This window comes from Coturnix japonica, chromosome 20, assembly GCF_001577835.2.
Source record: "Coturnix japonica isolate 7356 chromosome 20, Coturnix japonica 2.1, whole genome shotgun sequence".
Lineage (NCBI taxonomy): Eukaryota > Metazoa > Chordata > Aves > Galliformes > Phasianidae > Coturnix > Coturnix japonica.
The window spans coordinates 7,876,008-7,893,663 of record NC_029535.1 but is presented as its reverse complement, the minus strand read 5'-3'; the positions used below and the strand labels follow the sequence as shown (position 1 = coordinate 7,893,663).

Sequence of the window (17,656 nt, the reverse complement as noted above, 5' to 3'; positions counted from 1 at the left end):
CAGCAGAGAACACCAACACCATCACACTGCTAATGTCAGATTGTTCTCATCCAAAAAGACAGTTACATACCGGCACTGACACAGAACTTTGCTTGTTTCTTAATTAAGTGCCCTATTTTGAGTTCATCCTGTGTCTCTAAACACAGTAAGACCTGCTTCATTCAAAAGCCACACAGTGACACTGATGGAAACCAATGACTTTTCCCAAGGCTTTCAAAAAAGTAATGGAAGTCTCCTGAAAAAGGGCTTAACACTGCTCTGCTCCACAGCTCTTTGCTTTATTATGATGCTCTTTAAAAGATGACACTGCAGTTCAAGTCTGGTATCACTCTACAGAACAATGAATAGCGTTCACTGAAATTGCCATTCCTGTGAACTTCACACGAAACACATCAGGAAAATTAAAGATACAGCATTCCAGGCTGACCAGGTTTCTGCTGGCCTCAAAAATGAAGAAGGGCTCTATAATGAGAGATCACCATGAACCGTTACAATCAAACTCCAATGATGGGCATCATCTCAATTCTTGATTTCTGTTTAAGTCATTGATTGCTCAATCCATCATTACTGGAATTTAGAACTGCCAAAGTAGAGGGAGAACTGAAACACCTTGGTTGGCTGGCAGCTATTTGCAAAGAAGACCACTGTATCTTTAACTGTATCCTGGACTGGATTAAACAAGAAACGTTTTACCTACACTTTGTTAAGTTATTGCACAGATCATTACACTCATAAATACACGATGAACCCATGGAATGTTACATGTCTGCCTGGGAAAACAAAAGCAGCGTTACCCTTCAGGTCTCAGCCAACACGAAGAGCTGGCCAAGCACTTCTTGAAAACACGGTGACTATTAGGAGGCACCAAAACACAAATGAAATGTTTCAAAGCAATGCCCAACTCAAATGCTCTTTATGGCAAGCAGCACTCAGCTGTAACACCTTAATGTTTCTCTGATTCCAGGCCACCTGGAAGAACCCAACTGCTCTGTGCCTTCCAAAGCTAAAGCCGTACAAAAGCTGCTATCCACCACTGCAGTGTCTGGTTGTTTGCTTGTATGGCTCAGAACTGCTAATAACTGGTGTGGGATTGAAACGAAAGTGATGTGCACCTACCTAAAAGGTTCATGATCAGGAGAAAAAAAAAGAGGAATTGAGGAAAAGAGGGGAGATGTTAATAAACTTCCACTAATAACACAATAACTTCAAACAGCACAAGCTTCTGAACCACACACTCTTAAACAAAAAGTCCAATAAAACTGAAGCTGTGCAATGGAAAGTGGCTTCATTTCATCCTCTCCATCAGAAGACATGATGAAATGTATTTTTTAGTGACTTGTCTGAATCTGTACCAACCTGTCCATCAAACCAAAGCCAATTAGCACACAAGATTTGTGGTTGCTGTTCCACTTTCTGTCATGATGTTGGGTTTTTGTTTCTTCCAGTAACCCCCTTCTGGGTGCTGCATCAAAGAAGACACTGCTCTGCCGTCATCTCCTGAACTGGAAGAAAAATTAATGCCCAAAAACCTTAGCAGGGCTCTGGCCATTTACGTTAATGTAGAAAATAAAGTCTTAAAAATCCAGAAGTAATACCAGAAAAGCAAATGAAAGGCTCATACCAATCATAGCTATAAGTGAGATATAAATAAACCAGTTTTCTCCTAGGCAAAGCACACAGCTGAGAACGTATGCAAACACGTCATAGCACTGCTAACAGAAAACACTAAAATAAAGCTTATCCCACTATCAGCTATTTCAGGAGCTTTATGAAAAGAAACCATACTAAGTTTGTCCAGAGGAGGCTGATTCAGCTTTGCATCACTCCAGACAGATACCAGCAGTCAGGAAATGCAACAGGTGCATTTTGCTGTCACTGCTGCAAGATGTCACAAGGACACTGTCAGCACAGCAGTGCTCCTTCACATACACCACGGTATGTAGCCCTCAAGGATGTGCATCACAGCCACGTACTGCACCATGGACAGGTGACAAATAGGCAACAGAGGTATATGCATAAAGAGACAGTTCTAGTTGACATGCAACTGAGTGATAATAAAGCTGTATCTGGAATAGGATTAGTAGAACAAAATCCTATAGGCAAGGCTGTAACCATCTGTCTATAGCACCAGCAGCAGTGCTGCAAACCAAGGCCTCTCCTCTGACCAGTCCCCAAGGAGAAGGTAAGACTCAGCCCAGACCTGGGCACTGAGCAGCACCACACACTGTGTGAGCTTCAGAGCATTGCCTGAACAGCAAAGGGGAAAAAAGAAATGTAACTGCTGTAGGACAGGGTTAGAGAAGTCTAGGAAAATATTTTGTTCATTATCTGAAAGGTAACGCTAATAGAAATAGAGAAACAGGCCACAAATACCTGTATGGTATTTGCAAAGATTGTAAGCCTTTAATAAGTGCTACATTTGGGAGCGATTGGTAGGCCCCTTCCTCTTTCCCCTTTCTTTTTTAGCTGCTGAATGTAATTTTTGGGCTTCTTGGTACCACTACAGCATGGAAAAACTCCGTGATGAGCTTTTTTCCTCCTTGATGAGGGGAAAAAAAAAAAAAAAAAGAACATCATTTGAGGTAACTTCAGTAACTTGGGTCTATCAGTTGCTCAAACAATTCATTGCTTTTAAAAATAAAAGGCTTTTTGGGTAGGGATTAAGATCCGCAGGGTCCATCATATGAACTCCATGCTGCTACCAAAGCAGACTATAATGATGTCATGAATTGAAGTTTGATTATTTTCAGGCAGTGCACATTTATGATCCACCCCCTAAAATACAAACACCTCGACTGTTAAAAGATCACAGGTCTTTTGTATACATTATGGTTTGTATCATGAGAAGCACCTTCAAGGGTCAAAACTGAGACAGAACTGGATCTTCTGTCCCATTCCTTAATGCTGACAAGGAGTTCCTGAAGCTTCCAAAATCGTATTCCTCTAACAGGATCCAGGAAGAAAACATGGAGAAGTACATGACAGAGAGAGATACAGTTTGACATATTAAAGATTAATTTGGAAAACATCTGCTTAATCTAAGTTTTACTATTAAACATAGACATCTACTCATCCTGGAAGGCACTCACCGCCAGACTCTCTCCTCAATGTACTCATATTTTCCATGCATTTTTTCTTACTGGAATCTTTTTACTAACTCATTTCACTGCTGAGTTGCCAAACAGATGTCCAGAAGGCCATAAGCAGCAGGAAGATCTCATTTTTGTCAGTATAGATAACACAGATAGGTATAAGAAAAAAAAGATAAAAAAATAAAACAAAGCAGACCCTACAAAATACTTAGAGCGGGAGAAGGGTAAAGGCAAAGAAGGAGGACAGACAGCACTGCATCACATCTGTGTAAGAGAGCTGCTATTCTTGCTTGATGGGTTAAGAATTTACACAGTGCACAAGGAGCCATTCTGAATATCCCTTGATAGCTCAGGCTGCCAAAATGATGAGTGGGAACAGATAATCGTCTACCTCCAGACTCCTGATTAATTCTAAGGGGAGAAAATAAATCTAAAAATCTCACAAAGATTAAAAACAAAGCTCCAATAAAAAGTACCTTACAGACCAGTTTGAATTGCCAGACCTCGTACAGTCACAGCAATCCATAAGGCATTTCAGCTGGATCTACTCAACTGCAGCTTGTTCGTTTAAAGGCTGCCTTTTCAAGATACAGCCTGTTCTTTATTTGTGTTAAACATCTCTGGTCATCTCAAATAATATGAAGGCTGGATGAATACCTATGAGCTTACACATGCAAGACTATGGCATTAAAACGTGCTCGTGTCTTTCAGATCGCTCTTAAAGTCAGTGTACCCAGCCTCAGTAGTGCAAGGAGAAGATATATTTCTCACTACCCATAAAAACGAGAGAACCATCTTCATGTAATAAAAGATTCAGACACTACTTGTTTTTTCTTCCTAGACTGGGGCAGAAGGAAAACAAATGGAAAAAGCACAGAAAGTAACACATCAGTAAAGTCAACCAAGATACTCCAGATGGGTGCAAAACTTTCTCCTCTCAATCAGCCAGTGTGGTCTCCCTTTCCTAGCTGCACCAAAACAAAGTTAACAGTTCTACCAGTCATCCCACTTATCATCAGCTGAAGATGCCTTTTTTGTTGCCTTAGAAGGTTTTTTGGCCTTGCTCTCCCCTCCTGTGTTTTCCCAGTTGGTCTCCCAGTTTTCCCAACTGTCGCTGTTACTGTTCTTGTTGTTGGAGACTGTTCCTGAGCCCCACACGTCCCAGCTATCGGAGCTCTTCTTCTCTGTGGAATTGTCCACATAGGTCCAGCTCTCACTGCTTGGAGATTTATGAGCTTTCGGTGGCTCTGAGTTGCCAAAGGTCTCCCAGAAGCTTTGATCTACAGCATTGTTCTGGTAGCCCTCCTCTCCACTGTTCTGGTAGCTGCATCCCTCAGCTGGTCTGTTACTGGCAAGGCAAGGAGAAAGAAGAAGGGAGAAATAAATTAGTTATAACAAACACAACAATAAACAGGAACGACCACAAGGAAAACAATAATGTTACGCTTTGCTGAAACAAAAACAAAAGGCAAAAGAATTTGATGCATTTCTCAGAACAGCACTATTTATTCTTCTAATTCAAATGTAGTGCTAACAGTCTACAATACAAAGACATTGATGCATTTGGCATCACTTAAACATCAAGGTGCAGAGCACTACTTTGCTCTCAGACTGAGAACAGCTTTATGGGCCCCCAAACTACTTTAGAGAAGGACTACTTGCAATTTTATCCCCCCAAAGACAGAATAATTTCTTCACATTTACAAAGAATATCTGGTACTCTGCACTGCAGAGAACACGGAGGGGACAAAATGAGGTGTTTAAAGAGACAGAAAATAATAACAAAAAAGAAATACCTTTCAGAATGATCATCTGGTTTCCCAGAAAAGAAAGTGGTGACATCTCGCCATCCCTTACTCCCAACTCCCTGAACCTAGGCAGAAAGAACACACTTCTCATCTGGACTGAGCCAACATAACCCATTCTCCCACTTGTTCAGATACAGATAACACACTATGAAAAATTTCACTACACTGATTAAAATTAACACTTTTGATGAGCAATTTCTAGTTGATCCAAAGGAAAGGCGTTTAACAACCCCACTCTGCTGGATGAGAAGTACATAAAGTTCAGCATTTTAATCTACTTCTTTAAGAAAGGGCTTTTGTATGTATTGCCTTCTAGAACTCCGTAACAAAAATGTTGGGAATACTCACGTGAAACTGAATTTAATGACAGCACTACTCTTTGGATGCTTCACATGACTAGTATTGACATCTCTAATACTTAATACACTGCTTTCACTCATTCTTACTAGTATTATTCATGCGAACAGGACAAATGTTGAGTTCTAGAGCAAGTATGGCTAACTGACCACTCTCAGGGTTATTATTTTGGACTGGCATTTAGTTAGAAACACAAGTGACACCTATGGAAGTCACTATTCTAAGTCACAGACATGGAGGAGGAACCCCAGAACTCAGATTTCAAGTTGCCAGGCTTTAAGCAGACCAAGTAACACAAAACTTGCTTTATTCAAATATTCCCAGCACTTCAGGCACTGAGCTGTTATATGATAAGATCTGAAGCACTTAATAGACAAACAAACCCTCCTAAGTAACACTGATTCTGCAAGACTTCTGCACCTAGCAGGCACAGAGAGCACTTACCACAAAACCAAGCAACGATTGCAAAAGAAGACAAAGAAAAAGGTATGCAACGTTAGTTAAGTTCAACCACACAAACACAATGCAAGCTGTCTCCATATTCTCCAGCAGAGGTTTTCTTTGTGTGTTCAGGACATTGGTTGTCTCACAGCCCTACAACGTGCCCTCAGTGAAGCCATTAAAGGACTGCATCAAAGCTGTAGAGCTCTTTTAGTACCCCAAATACTGCAGGTTGGAAATTGCATTTCTATTCACCGCAAGTAGAGACTAAAGAAGTTTAGTGGTCATTCAAAGTGCTGTATAAGAATATGGAGACTGGCTTACTGCTTGGCCTCCTCCAAGGGAAGCAGGCCCCTCCATACCTTGCTGGCCAACTGCGATACCCCCACGGTGACCTCCTCAAAAATTTTCCCCTCTTTCACCTAATGAATCAAAGTATTGGTCATTAGTCACCGAAAAGGGCACTGCTGAAGCCTTAAGACAAGTTTTCTTGTGGTATCAGCTAGTAACAAGAAATGAACGAGCACAAAAACCTGACGTGAATCACAGTAACCCTAAGTCAGGGCTAACAAGTTTAAGATACGAATAATAACCCATTAAGATAATACAAAATCCATTGGTCTCCAGTGGAACAGATCTCAGCCCTTTGAAATACAATGAAATGCTCTATGGGCAAACAGAACCTGAGGAAAGCAGTGTTACACTAACACTGAAAAACAAAAAAAACTAAAAGCACTAAAAACAAAGACACTCCCCCAAAGTTTTGCCCTAAAATAACATTCCTAAGCACTGTGAAAGAAACTGTGGATAAACTGAGGGGGAAAAATCCCAATTAGCATTTCAAATCACAGAAGAATCCAAGTACAGAATGTTGAATTAATAAAAGCAATGCAAGTCAATTCCTGTTGTTACTAAAAGATACTTTTCAAATTGGAAATTAACCCACATCCCAAAGCAGTGGCCTCAGCTTCTCTTTGGAAACCAACACCAGGCTGCTTTAGAAGCACAGAACAAACATATGGCAAATGGGGAAGATGTAAAAGTAATACTTTCTTTTTTTTAACCACAGGAAACAGGAAGGCAACATTTAATGTGAGGTGAACCAGGGGTGCCCTGCCTGCAGCAGGGGGTGCAACTTGATGATCCTTGAAGTCCCTTCGACCCCAAGCCACTCTATGACCCTAAAGCTGGTGCTGTCAGCATTCAGGAGCACTGCCCACCTTGCTTTTTGGTGTGGCTACTTCCTACATTCACCAAGGTGGCTGTGTGTGCTTTCAAAGAGCCATTAGCTGTATGTTCATGATCAGTAATAGTGTGAGTTCTTAGAGTTATCTGTGTTTCCCAGAAACAGCACAACTAGAACAGCTCAGTGTTACTTTAGACCATATTCTGCTGAAGAATGCATGCAAAACTTGGTAACAGCCACCAGAAGTTTCTGCACAAGTACCAAGTAAAGGTTGCAAGATCATTATTTCTATCTGATAACCTGTGCCCATTCACCCTATTTATGTATGCACACACATACACACTTTGCTCCAAGCTTTACTGTCTCCGATGAGGCAGCAGATGAACAAACAGTGGCTTAAAGATGTTTGGCTGAATATAACAAAGACTGACGTGCAGAGGGGGGAAAAGACTATCAACTTAACAGCCATAGTTATTAATATTTACAAAAATGATTTCTTTATTCATTTAGGGTCTCTTAGCCCATCTTCCATTACCGAAACCATAAAATCTATACAGGAATATCTAATGGTAAAGACTTCAACAGACTCTTTTGGACATAGAAAAGCATAGCAGGGAGAAATGCATTCATTAACCCTCCTTTGGTCACTTATTAGCTCTGAGTTATTTGATTTTTCCCCCTCACTAGTGAGCTTGTATAAGAAGAAAGAAACCAACCCAACAGAAGGACACACTGAGAGCTTGGGAAGTTGTGATAGGAAGATACAATCTCTCCCTGAGTCATTGTGATCATATTCTGTAAGGAATTTACTAGTTCCAAAGTTACCTTTTCCTGTGCGGGTTTGAGAACATTTTCATTTAATGTCTGACCTAACTCTGATGCCTATTTAAAAGCAAAACAAAAACAAAAGTCAGTTATGTTTTCCTTTAAACCAAAACAACAGCAACAAAACAGCCCATATTTTCAGCAGATCCATTTCTCAGCAGTGTCTCCAAAAAACACATGATGCCTTAAGCTTTGATTCAGACAAGCAGAATGAGCTGAAAGCACACAGTACAGTGCTGAGGAAAACCAACTGAGACCAGAGACACATGGCAGAGGGTTGCTGGGGCTGCCCAGAGCCAAAGCAAAACCTGACCTCGCACAGCAGGAGCAGAAGCAATGGATCAACCAGTGACAGCCTAAGGACAGGCCCTATGCTGAGCCCACAGATGAGAATTTGGGAAGACTGACTTCATTCACTCTAATTTTTTCCCCTTGTTCTCCCCCAGTGACATCACATGTAGAATTACATCTGTTCTGATCATTCCTCACCAATTCTTTTGCCTCACAGTGTGGTGCTACCTGTTAATAATAAGCTAATGGTTTCTAAGCCATACACAGGAGGCAACACTGTGTTGGAAGACTCACACAGTCTCATTTCAGGCTGCAGGGAGAGGAAACAACACACTCCAAAACTTCTCTTACAGCCCAGAACAAGACACAGGGTCATCACAAAATGACAATTCCAACTGAGACAGCAAGGTTTTACAAATGCTTCACATTGTCTGCACTGGAAGTGAGGCAAAGGAAGCGCTCAAGAAAAACCACAGAGGGGATTGAATAGGATTCTTCAAATATGACAGATCCCCCCTGCCAAGTACTCAGCCCATCACACTGAGCGGATGTTACCTAACAGAAGGTGTAACAGACTAACGGTTGAGCCATGCTAAGTGAAGCAATTGCTTGTATCAGCATGAATTGTGATGTAAAGCCACATCCTCAACCACACAATTTCATCAATAAAGAAAAATGAGATTTGGGTATGTTTCCTTTGAAATCACTATCTTTGCTGCTGTTGGTTTTGGATAGCACCATTGCTAACACTACATCACAGTGTGTTTATTAAAGAGCCTGCCTGCCTCCAGACAGCACCCCAGGGTAGTGCCTTGAGTACCACATTCCTGGATCAGACATGCAAAAGGAAATCCTGAAATCGGTGTTTATGGGGAGCATGGAAAGAAGCACAGAATGTTTTCTGAGCACAGAGAGAGAGAGATATCTCTATCTGGATATCTCTATCCATTTTAACCTCCTTTAAGTGGGTTTGAAGGAACGTTACCATACAAAACACACAACATTATTCTGAACAGATTTGAATTAAAAGGCACAAAAAAAAAAAAAAAAAAGCAAATGCACATATTCAGCACCAACAGTGACAAGGAATCCATGCACAAGAACATATGTGAGAGTGTTACCGGCTCTGGCTGCTGCTTGTAGCCCCAAAACTTTACCCAGACAGCAAAAGAGAAAGAGCAAGGAAGGTAGAAGAAGCAGCTTTTAGCAAATAATTTGGAAGCACTCTTTCAGGCAAGTTACGTCGCACCAACCTCACATCTACTGACAGGACTGGCAGTGAACACGTTTGGTCAAAGGACATCAAATGCACTTACAATAAATCCATCAATAAGATGCTCTGCCTGTTCTACAGAGGGATAGAACACATTTCAGGAAGGAAACGTGAGCTTCAATAACACAGCTTAGGCCGCAGGACACCACACTGCTGAGGTCCTTGTCAGTAGATGTGATGAATTTGTACACTTTGCATTTTATTTACACGTGTTATGAAGGAAGAGCAGTTCTCTGAAAGGGAAACTGCTGGCTGAAGTGAAAAAGGAAGACCTGCCAAACAGTGAATACTTTAAAGCTCTTAGGTATAAAGTTTGGCTGCTCTCATTTTTGCTCATTGTGAAAAGTCACACACAAACTTGGCTTGTTCTGTGGAGCGCTGCCATCCTACTGCACACATCTCCTGCTCAAACACCTGCAGATTCACACCTGTATGGCACAAGAGCAGCCCAGCCACGTGCCAGGTTAGTGCTGCGCTTACAGGCAGTCACAGCTCCAAGTCAAATACCTTATACAAAGCATTGCCACATGCAGGTGGCAGAACACTGGCACTTTTAAGACTCCCCTCCTTTTACAGGTTTTAACATTCCAATTTAATTCTATTCTATGCAAATAGATCTTGCTTACACCACAGCTCTGCATAGCTCAGGTTTAGCTGTTTCTGTCTTAACCTTAGTTTGAAAGAGGAAATATTTCTGGAATTTTCATTGTTTTAAGTTCACCCAATCAAATGAACTTAACAATATTAAGCAGTTCACATATGCAGTATCTTAATAGAATTTGTGAATGGACTGCTTTACATTAGAACACCTGCAAAAGAAAGCTACTTTCAGACAGACATTTAAGCTTCATACAAATAAAATAGGAGTGCTTTTTGTTCTGCTGCCTTTTGAATACACCTGACAGTTACACATACAGCAGCCTGTCATCCTGTTTTCTATTTAATTTTATCACAGTAACTGAGTGCAATTCCCATGGAAATAAGAGCTAGAGCCTAAGAGTTACTGTGCACCATGAAGATAAATACACAAGCCTGAATCAACTAGTAAGACAAATGCATGACAATAATTGGCTTTTAAACATCAATGAGATCAAGCTTAATCTATGATCACCTTTTGACTTGCTTGAGATCCAAACCTGGTAGCCTGGAAAAAAAGAATTTCAGATTTAAAAATCAAAGGTTTTATTCCTAGCAAACACACACACCTGAAATGCTGAGATCCTTTCCATAACGAATGGAAAACTTACAATTGAATTTACAAGAAATGACCACTCAGAAACATGAGAAATACAGCAGACAGGAACATTGCCAGTATTTCATATGCCATGGGCAGAGAAGTGCAACAAACAGGATTTAGTCTGTCTTGGTAATGCTTTTAAAGACAGATCGCTATTAGAAGCCAGATCATGCTGATGGAACCACTTCTAGTTCACAAGAAGTGCACTAAAATACATTGTGTTTACTTACCCCCTCCTTAGCAGCCGAGGCAATCTTGCTTGCTCCAGTTGTAAAACTGCTCCATCCCTTTAAAAGAAAGCAAGAATGCACCAAGTTATATGAATACTGATAACAGACCAAGTGTTCACTATTACATACCGAATTAAGTCAAAATGTGCTCTAATACAGCCTGTCCTGTGGATATAAGAATCACCCATCAGTGAGAGCAAATGGCAGCCTCTCACTCAACTGTAAAATAGCAATGAACGTCCACTACTTGTGACAAAACACAAAATTTCAGCTGTTATTCTGTTAGAAACAGCTGGGTGAAAACTATCATTCTAAGAAAGCAGCTAAAGAAAGTGAAGAAGAATGATTCTAATCTTTTTCTTTCAATAAATCCCATCAAAGGACAGATGTTTTCTTTAAAGAGTGGATGTTGAGGTAACACATTACATTTTAGGTTTCCTCACTGGGATGAATACACAGAAATGCTTTAAAATCACACTGTAATACACATCCATGGTCAGAAGAGGGCATTTTAGTCCTATGTTTCAATGACGTCATATATCCCAAGAACAGCTGACAGCCACTTGGACAACACAGGGCTGCCTCTTTTTTGCTGTCTAAGCACATCTGCAATGTATTATGGATGTGGATCCCGATTTTAACTCTCTAGCCTACAATCTACAACATAACTAGAAATACAGCTTCCAAGCACATTAACACAAGGGCCTTTCTATGTCCAAATCATATGATGATGCTCTACATATGACCACTTACCCTGGTCAAAAACATGTCTAAGTGACTCCAAATGCCAAAGTCTGCTCTGCTCAGCTCTGAAGTAAATGACACCTCCTGACTTTACCCTGTTTCCTTCCAACAACCCAACTTTCAACTATCTCTGCTTTACTAACAACAACGTAAAACCATATGCTGTCATGTTTTCATAGATCCTCATTTCCTTATCTCTAAGAACTGATCTCAGATATGATACTTAACTTCAAGTCCTCCAGTATCTTCCCTGCACCCAGGAACTGAACTACTGTTCTGCATTTCATTGCATCTACTTGCAACCTTGTCTACTTGCAGTGCAACAGAGTTTGAAACAGAAGGAAATACTGCTGAAGATCAAAGAAGTCCTCAAATATTTTCTTACAGAGTATAGTGAAGACATGGCATTATTCAGGAAGTCATCCTCTTTCTTTGGAGGGGTTACTGTATTTCCAAACCCTACATAGCGATTCTCTTGGCCACTACAATAAGAAAAGGAATAAACAGGATCTGTATTAACACACATGAATTCAAGTCATTAATCAAAAATACAAAGCATAAAAGAACGATCATTTTGCAGAACTTAAACACACTTGCAAGAAAAACCCTATTAGTGCTGACAGCTGCTGAATTAGCAAAGTGCCTGGCACCCAAAATACAAACCCACCCACTTAACAGAAACATAACTGGTGAATCCTTGCTACTTAAGGCATCTCTTATGCAAGATAATGCCTTCTTAATCATTCTCCAACAGATCACTCATGCCAGAAACTTAAGCAAACCTTTATGAAGCAATTTAAGAAAATGGGAGGAAAAAGGAGAAGAGCAGTATTACCTCGATAAACTTAGTCTAAAACACATTAGGGTACTACATACAATAAGAGTTTGGAACCTACCACTGTAACATTTGGATGTAACTGTTCATTAGTATGGCCCAGTGAATCAGCATCACAATTGCACAGCTGTAGTGTAACATCCTGAGTGTCAGGCACAAATAAAAAGTTAATTAATATTGCATTACCCTTGATAGGAGTTGACATCGTCGTTTAGCCAGTCTTCAAAAGCCTTGTCAGAAGAGGCAGCTGCGTTCTGAGAAGGTCCAGCAGAGCTACAAAAGAATTAAAACAGTGAAACTGTGTAATGCAAAAACTACAAGTTCAGCAATGTATCTTGTTGTATGTCATCATAAATCAGGTGAAAAATTGATTATTTCTTTGCCTTAGCACATAGGCAACTTTAATGTAACCACTAAAAGTCTATTTTAAATGGCTTTTTCAGTTAACTTGACTCCTTATTGCAAAAAATGACAAACATACAGGCAAAGGCAGAAAAACAGAACTGCTGTTCAGCTTTGATACTCCCATTAGTAATTAGCACCACCAGGAAAAGCCTGTTACTTCCTCCTTGGCACTCAATCGTGAACTGAAGTTGAACTGTAGTTAAAGTAAAGCTGTGACACACTACACATGACTGACACAATGAATCTCAGGTGCATTGCAACTCAAAAGAGAAACAGGATGTCTTGTCCTCCTGCTCAGTTGTCTTGGGTGTATTATTTAAGATACAGCTGAAGCGGGGTAGAAGTTGCATGAACAGAAATTCTGCCTCCTCATATTCAGACACTCCAGCAAAATAAACATTTGTTCAAATGATGCCATCAACAGCATAAAAGCAGCAGACATTCAAACATCAGCAACAGCAGATTCAAAAGCTATACCGAGAATAAATAACAGTGCATACCGATGAGTGGAAGAGAGAGATGTTTTAGGCTGAGGTGGTGTCCAGTTCCTGGCAGGGGAAGTTTCAAGGGACCACTCCTTGCCCTCAGCTATGGTAGCAACCTGAAAAGGGAAGGAAAACAATCAGAATCCCAGCTACAACTTTCCATACTTACATAGGCACAGGTCCTGTAAAGCAAGGACAAGCTGGCTTTCCACCTGAACATACACAATGGAACTTACTTGATCTCTAAAAAGAGCTGCAGCTTTGCTGTTGTACTTCTCTTGCATTGACCAGCAGGGATCATAGTCATCCTGAGACTCCAAGAACTCGCGAAATTTCCTGTTACCTCCAGCCTTCATTTTCTCCAGCTCAATATCTTTCCATTTGTCCATAGTTACAGAACGTACAAAACTGAAAATCAGTTAAAATAATAATAAAGGCTTCTTTTAACTTCCTGATACATCAGCAGGGACAAAAAAAAAAAGTTTGGGGGTACAGAAATGTTAATAAACACTCTCAAAGCATGGAAAGAAAGAGTGTCTTAAGAAGGCGGTCAAATCCTCACTGAAATAAGCAAAAATAAAGTACTGGCACTTGAAAGACACTGTCAAGAGAAGGAAAGTGATAGAAAAAGCAGCTTTCTCCAATGAGCCAGGAAACCTACCATGCTATGTAAAAGAAAACTTCACTTGGCAGCTTTGCTTTCCCATCTACTTTCAATATTACATGTGAGTGCCCTGCAAGGCACCTCCTGCCCCTGCTTCATGCTTCTGCTCACAATGACCACCAGGTATGACAACTCAACTGCTTAATGCAGCCTATGCTAACACCTACCATGACCTCATCCCAGAGCATTCATGACTGCAATAAACACGTCAGCTCTACCCTGGGCCATAAATTCTTGCTACTGTTCATTAAGTTATATACAAAAAAACAGAGTGCTATTATTAAATGTAAGGTCGTAACCTCCAGCTGGAGATGCTGCTTTCTAGACCTGGGCACGACACAGCTGCACCAATGCAGATCCCAGCTAATTCCAGTGAAGGCAGAGAGAATAAAGCTCACTTTGGAAAGGAGCACAAAGCAGAAGTGCCCAAGAAATGCTGAAACTGAAGATATTCTGCACCCCTCCATAATAATCCTTTCTGTTCACAGCCATAAAACCCCCAAAGGAAACCCAAGTGCAGGGCTGACCTGAGGTGGACTCCCAGGCCTCGGTGCTTTCCTGAGCACTCCAGACAGATCCAGATTCCATAGGTCACACTCACCCACTGGGGGTTAAACGCACCGCATTCAAAACAGACCTGCAAGAGAGAAAACAATCATTTCTAACTCGTAACCAGCTCTCACCCACACGGAAGTTCCCAAAGTACAATATTTGGTCATGAAACTGTCGTGTGCAGGAATTAAGTTCAGCAGGGAAAGTTCTTTGTGCTGGAACCACCACCCCAGGAGCATAAGCTTCCCTTAAATGTTTATTTATGCTGAATGGAAAGCCCTCAATTACCTGAGCTGTATTATAAAATCACCACATACCAAACACCAGTAGGGAAAGACATAAACAAAATGAAGCTGTCTGAGGGCTATCACATTTAAGGCAGCATTCTATCAAGCTATTTGAAATAGACAGTTTAATTATACCCAAGACATCACTTGCTTGGACTCCAGGGCTTACAGCACTCAGAGCCCCTGAAAGCCTTGTGCCAAACACACAGCCATGTGTTACAATACATCTACGAATCAATGTTACTAGGGCTAATGCAAACACAATACATCCATATTTCTCTGCTACCATTACTTAGATATACAAGCACAGACACAGGTTAGTTTGTATGGACAGCAACTAGATGTGGAGCAAACAGAAAGACAATTCAGCTCTGGGAAACTACAGTAAGTTACAGTTTTCTCACATTGTTCTCATCTTGGGCTCTGACTTCCTTGAGAACTTTCCTCGTTCTTGGACTTGCCATGATTCTACAAAAGAAGAATAACAAGATCTGAGTCATACTGAAGTGACTACCTGTGAATAGAACAGCGTAAATGCAATTACACACACCAACAGGTGAGACAACAGGGCTCAGAAAGAAATAAGGTACAATAAAGGAGAGGGTGTATGAACCAGGTATGTTTTATGGACCAAGCCAATGCCTGCACCACTCAATTGGTCACAGACTGCACAAGTTTCAAACCCATCAAGGTTTGCTTTGAGAGCAGTAATCAGACAGTACACGACCTGAGTTTCCATAGTAGGAACTTCTAGCATGCTAAAAGCAGCACTATGTAAACTGGTGTGAGCTGTGACAGGACTCTATATGGCATGGCTGAGATTGGATGAGAGCTCTCAGATCCACAACCCAACACCACACCCAGTAACCACATCCCTGAGTGCCACATCTTCATGTTGGGCATCTCTATGGATGGAAACCCCCCCCAACACACACATACACACACAACTACATCATTGAGTGCCACATCTCCATGTTGGGCATCTCTATGGATGGGAACCCCCCCCAACACACACACACAGCTACATCCCTGAGTGCTACATCACCATGTTGGACATCTCTATGGACAATAACCCCCCCCAACACACACATACACACATACTACTACATCATTGAGTGCCACATCTCCATGTTGGGCATCTCTATGGACGAGAACCCCCCCAACACACACATACACACACAACTACATCCCTGAGTGCCACATCTCTATGTTGGGCATCTCTATGGATGGGAACCCCCCCCCAACACACACATACACACATACTACTACATCATTGAGTGCCACATCTCCATGTTGGGCATCTCTATGGATGGGAACCCCCCCCAACACACACACACACACACAGCTACATCCCTGAGTGCTACATCACCATGTTGGACATCTCTATGGACAGTAACCCCCCCCAACACACACACACCAGCATCACCGCTCCTAAACATCCCCTAACGCCCAACCTGAATCACCATGAAGCCATATGGAGCTGCCCCGACTAACAGAACAGCTGTCATAGTGTTATTACACCCTATAGGGGCTGCTCACCGAGCACAGCGGGTCGGGCTGTTCCTCCACCGAGAGCTGCGCCGTGCGGATCCGAGGCGAGTCCGGGAGAAGCCGCTTCAGAACATGGTCAGACACCTCTAAAATAAGAAAAGCAAAAAGAGAGAGATAGATAGAACAGAAGGACTAAACGGGGCCCGGAATGGAACGAACGCACAGCGCAGCCGCGAACGGCGACGTTGCAAAACAGGGATGGATTGTGGGAGCCGGGTTAACCCGTTGTGTGCCGGGCGGGGCGGAGCTTGGGGCGGAGCTGAGACGTGGCGGTGTGAGAGGTGTGATGCTTTCTATTCGTTACTATCGGTACATAAGAGATTAACAAGAGCTATTTCCATTAGCAGCTACACGCAGAGCAGCCCCTGCATCAATGAGATGATAACGGGACCATCAGCGAGTGCGTCCAAAAGGGGGAGAAGTGAAACGTAAAGAAAATCCTGCTTTGATCATTTGCTCTTCCAAGTTAAGGACAAAGTGGGCTCTATTTGATAAGAGCTGTTGTTTTCAGGTAAACACGGACCGGTGGTCAATGAGGTTCCCATCACACACACTGTATGATGAGATCTAATGAGAATATTCATCTCAGTTTTGCTGTCGATAGAAGCAGTGGCTGTGTGCTCACATCCCACGTTCGGTACTTGCACTCACAGCCTCAGGGGAGCAGTGTTGGGTAACGTTTTCCATCTATAGTGATGCTGCGCTGAGTTCCTGATGGCAGCTGTTTGCTTCGTGTCCCAAACGCACACTTTGGTCTTCCTGGACCCAAAAATACTGCTACCAACCAAGCAGTGCTGCTGTGTTCACACTGCAAGCTGCCCCCAGCCAGCAGTCAGCATTAACCTGTTGTGTGCTGAGATGGAAGGTGCAAAGTCTGGTTTTCAGCAGGAATGAAGGGAAGCCACATGCATCTGCCTCCCTTAGTAAGCATATAAGTGCACGCCATTCCAATTTGGGCTGGCTGCATAGCTCTCATCCCATCTCTGCAAAATACCTATTGTAAGATAATATATGACACCATACTAATCACATTTACAAAGGCGTCCTTCACTGTATTCCCAACTCATCCCTTTCTCTAGTTACAAACTGGCTCTGTCATGAAATTGCAAATGCTTTTTGCACTGCTGTCATTGCTGTGGTTGTTATGCCCAGAGTCACCCACAGACGAAATGCAGCGAGGAACAAATTATAGGGTAACATAACAGAAGATAAGGCAGGGACAGCAGTGGGTATTGCCACTGGATGTGGAAATGCAGCTGGGAGCACATGGAGCTGGGAATGCTTGTTGGTGTATGTGCTTGCACCACCAGTATGTCACTGAGACATCTTTTGTGTTTCTGCAGTGACATTTCATAGCTGGAGTCAAAGGAAAGCTGCTCTCGCCCTTCTGGAT

At 41.9% G+C, this 17,656-nt stretch overlaps 1 protein-coding gene across 13 annotated transcripts; it reads right to left on the bottom strand.

The window, feature by feature from the left end:
- Positions 1–257: 257 nt before the first annotated feature.
- Positions 258–16,471, bottom strand: ARFGAP1 (ADP ribosylation factor GTPase activating protein 1). Of its 13 annotated transcripts, none has more exons than XM_015881617.2 (14): positions 16,252–16,471; positions 15,117–15,180; positions 14,401–14,510; positions 13,446–13,617; positions 13,225–13,325; positions 12,506–12,592; positions 11,870–11,966; positions 10,741–10,797; positions 10,385–10,417; positions 9,122–9,151; positions 7,710–7,766; positions 6,061–6,120; positions 4,889–4,965; positions 258–4,440 (listed from the first exon to the last, which is right to left on the bottom strand). In XM_015881617.2, exons 2-14 carry the CDS (start codon positions 15,174–15,176, stop codon positions 4,086–4,088), a joined length of 1,296 nt encoding a protein of 431 aa, XP_015737103.1. In that variant the 5' UTR covers positions 15,177–15,180; positions 16,252–16,471; the 3' UTR covers positions 258–4,085. The 13 variants fall into 13 exon arrangements, with proteins under 13 accessions (XP_015737103.1, XP_015737104.1, XP_015737108.1 ...); XM_015881618.2 differs by having other exon boundaries at positions 258–4,434; XM_015881622.2 differs by lacking the exon at positions 6,061–6,120 and having other exon boundaries at positions 258–4,434; positions 4,889–4,959.
- Positions 16,472–17,656: the final 1,185 nt, after the last annotated feature.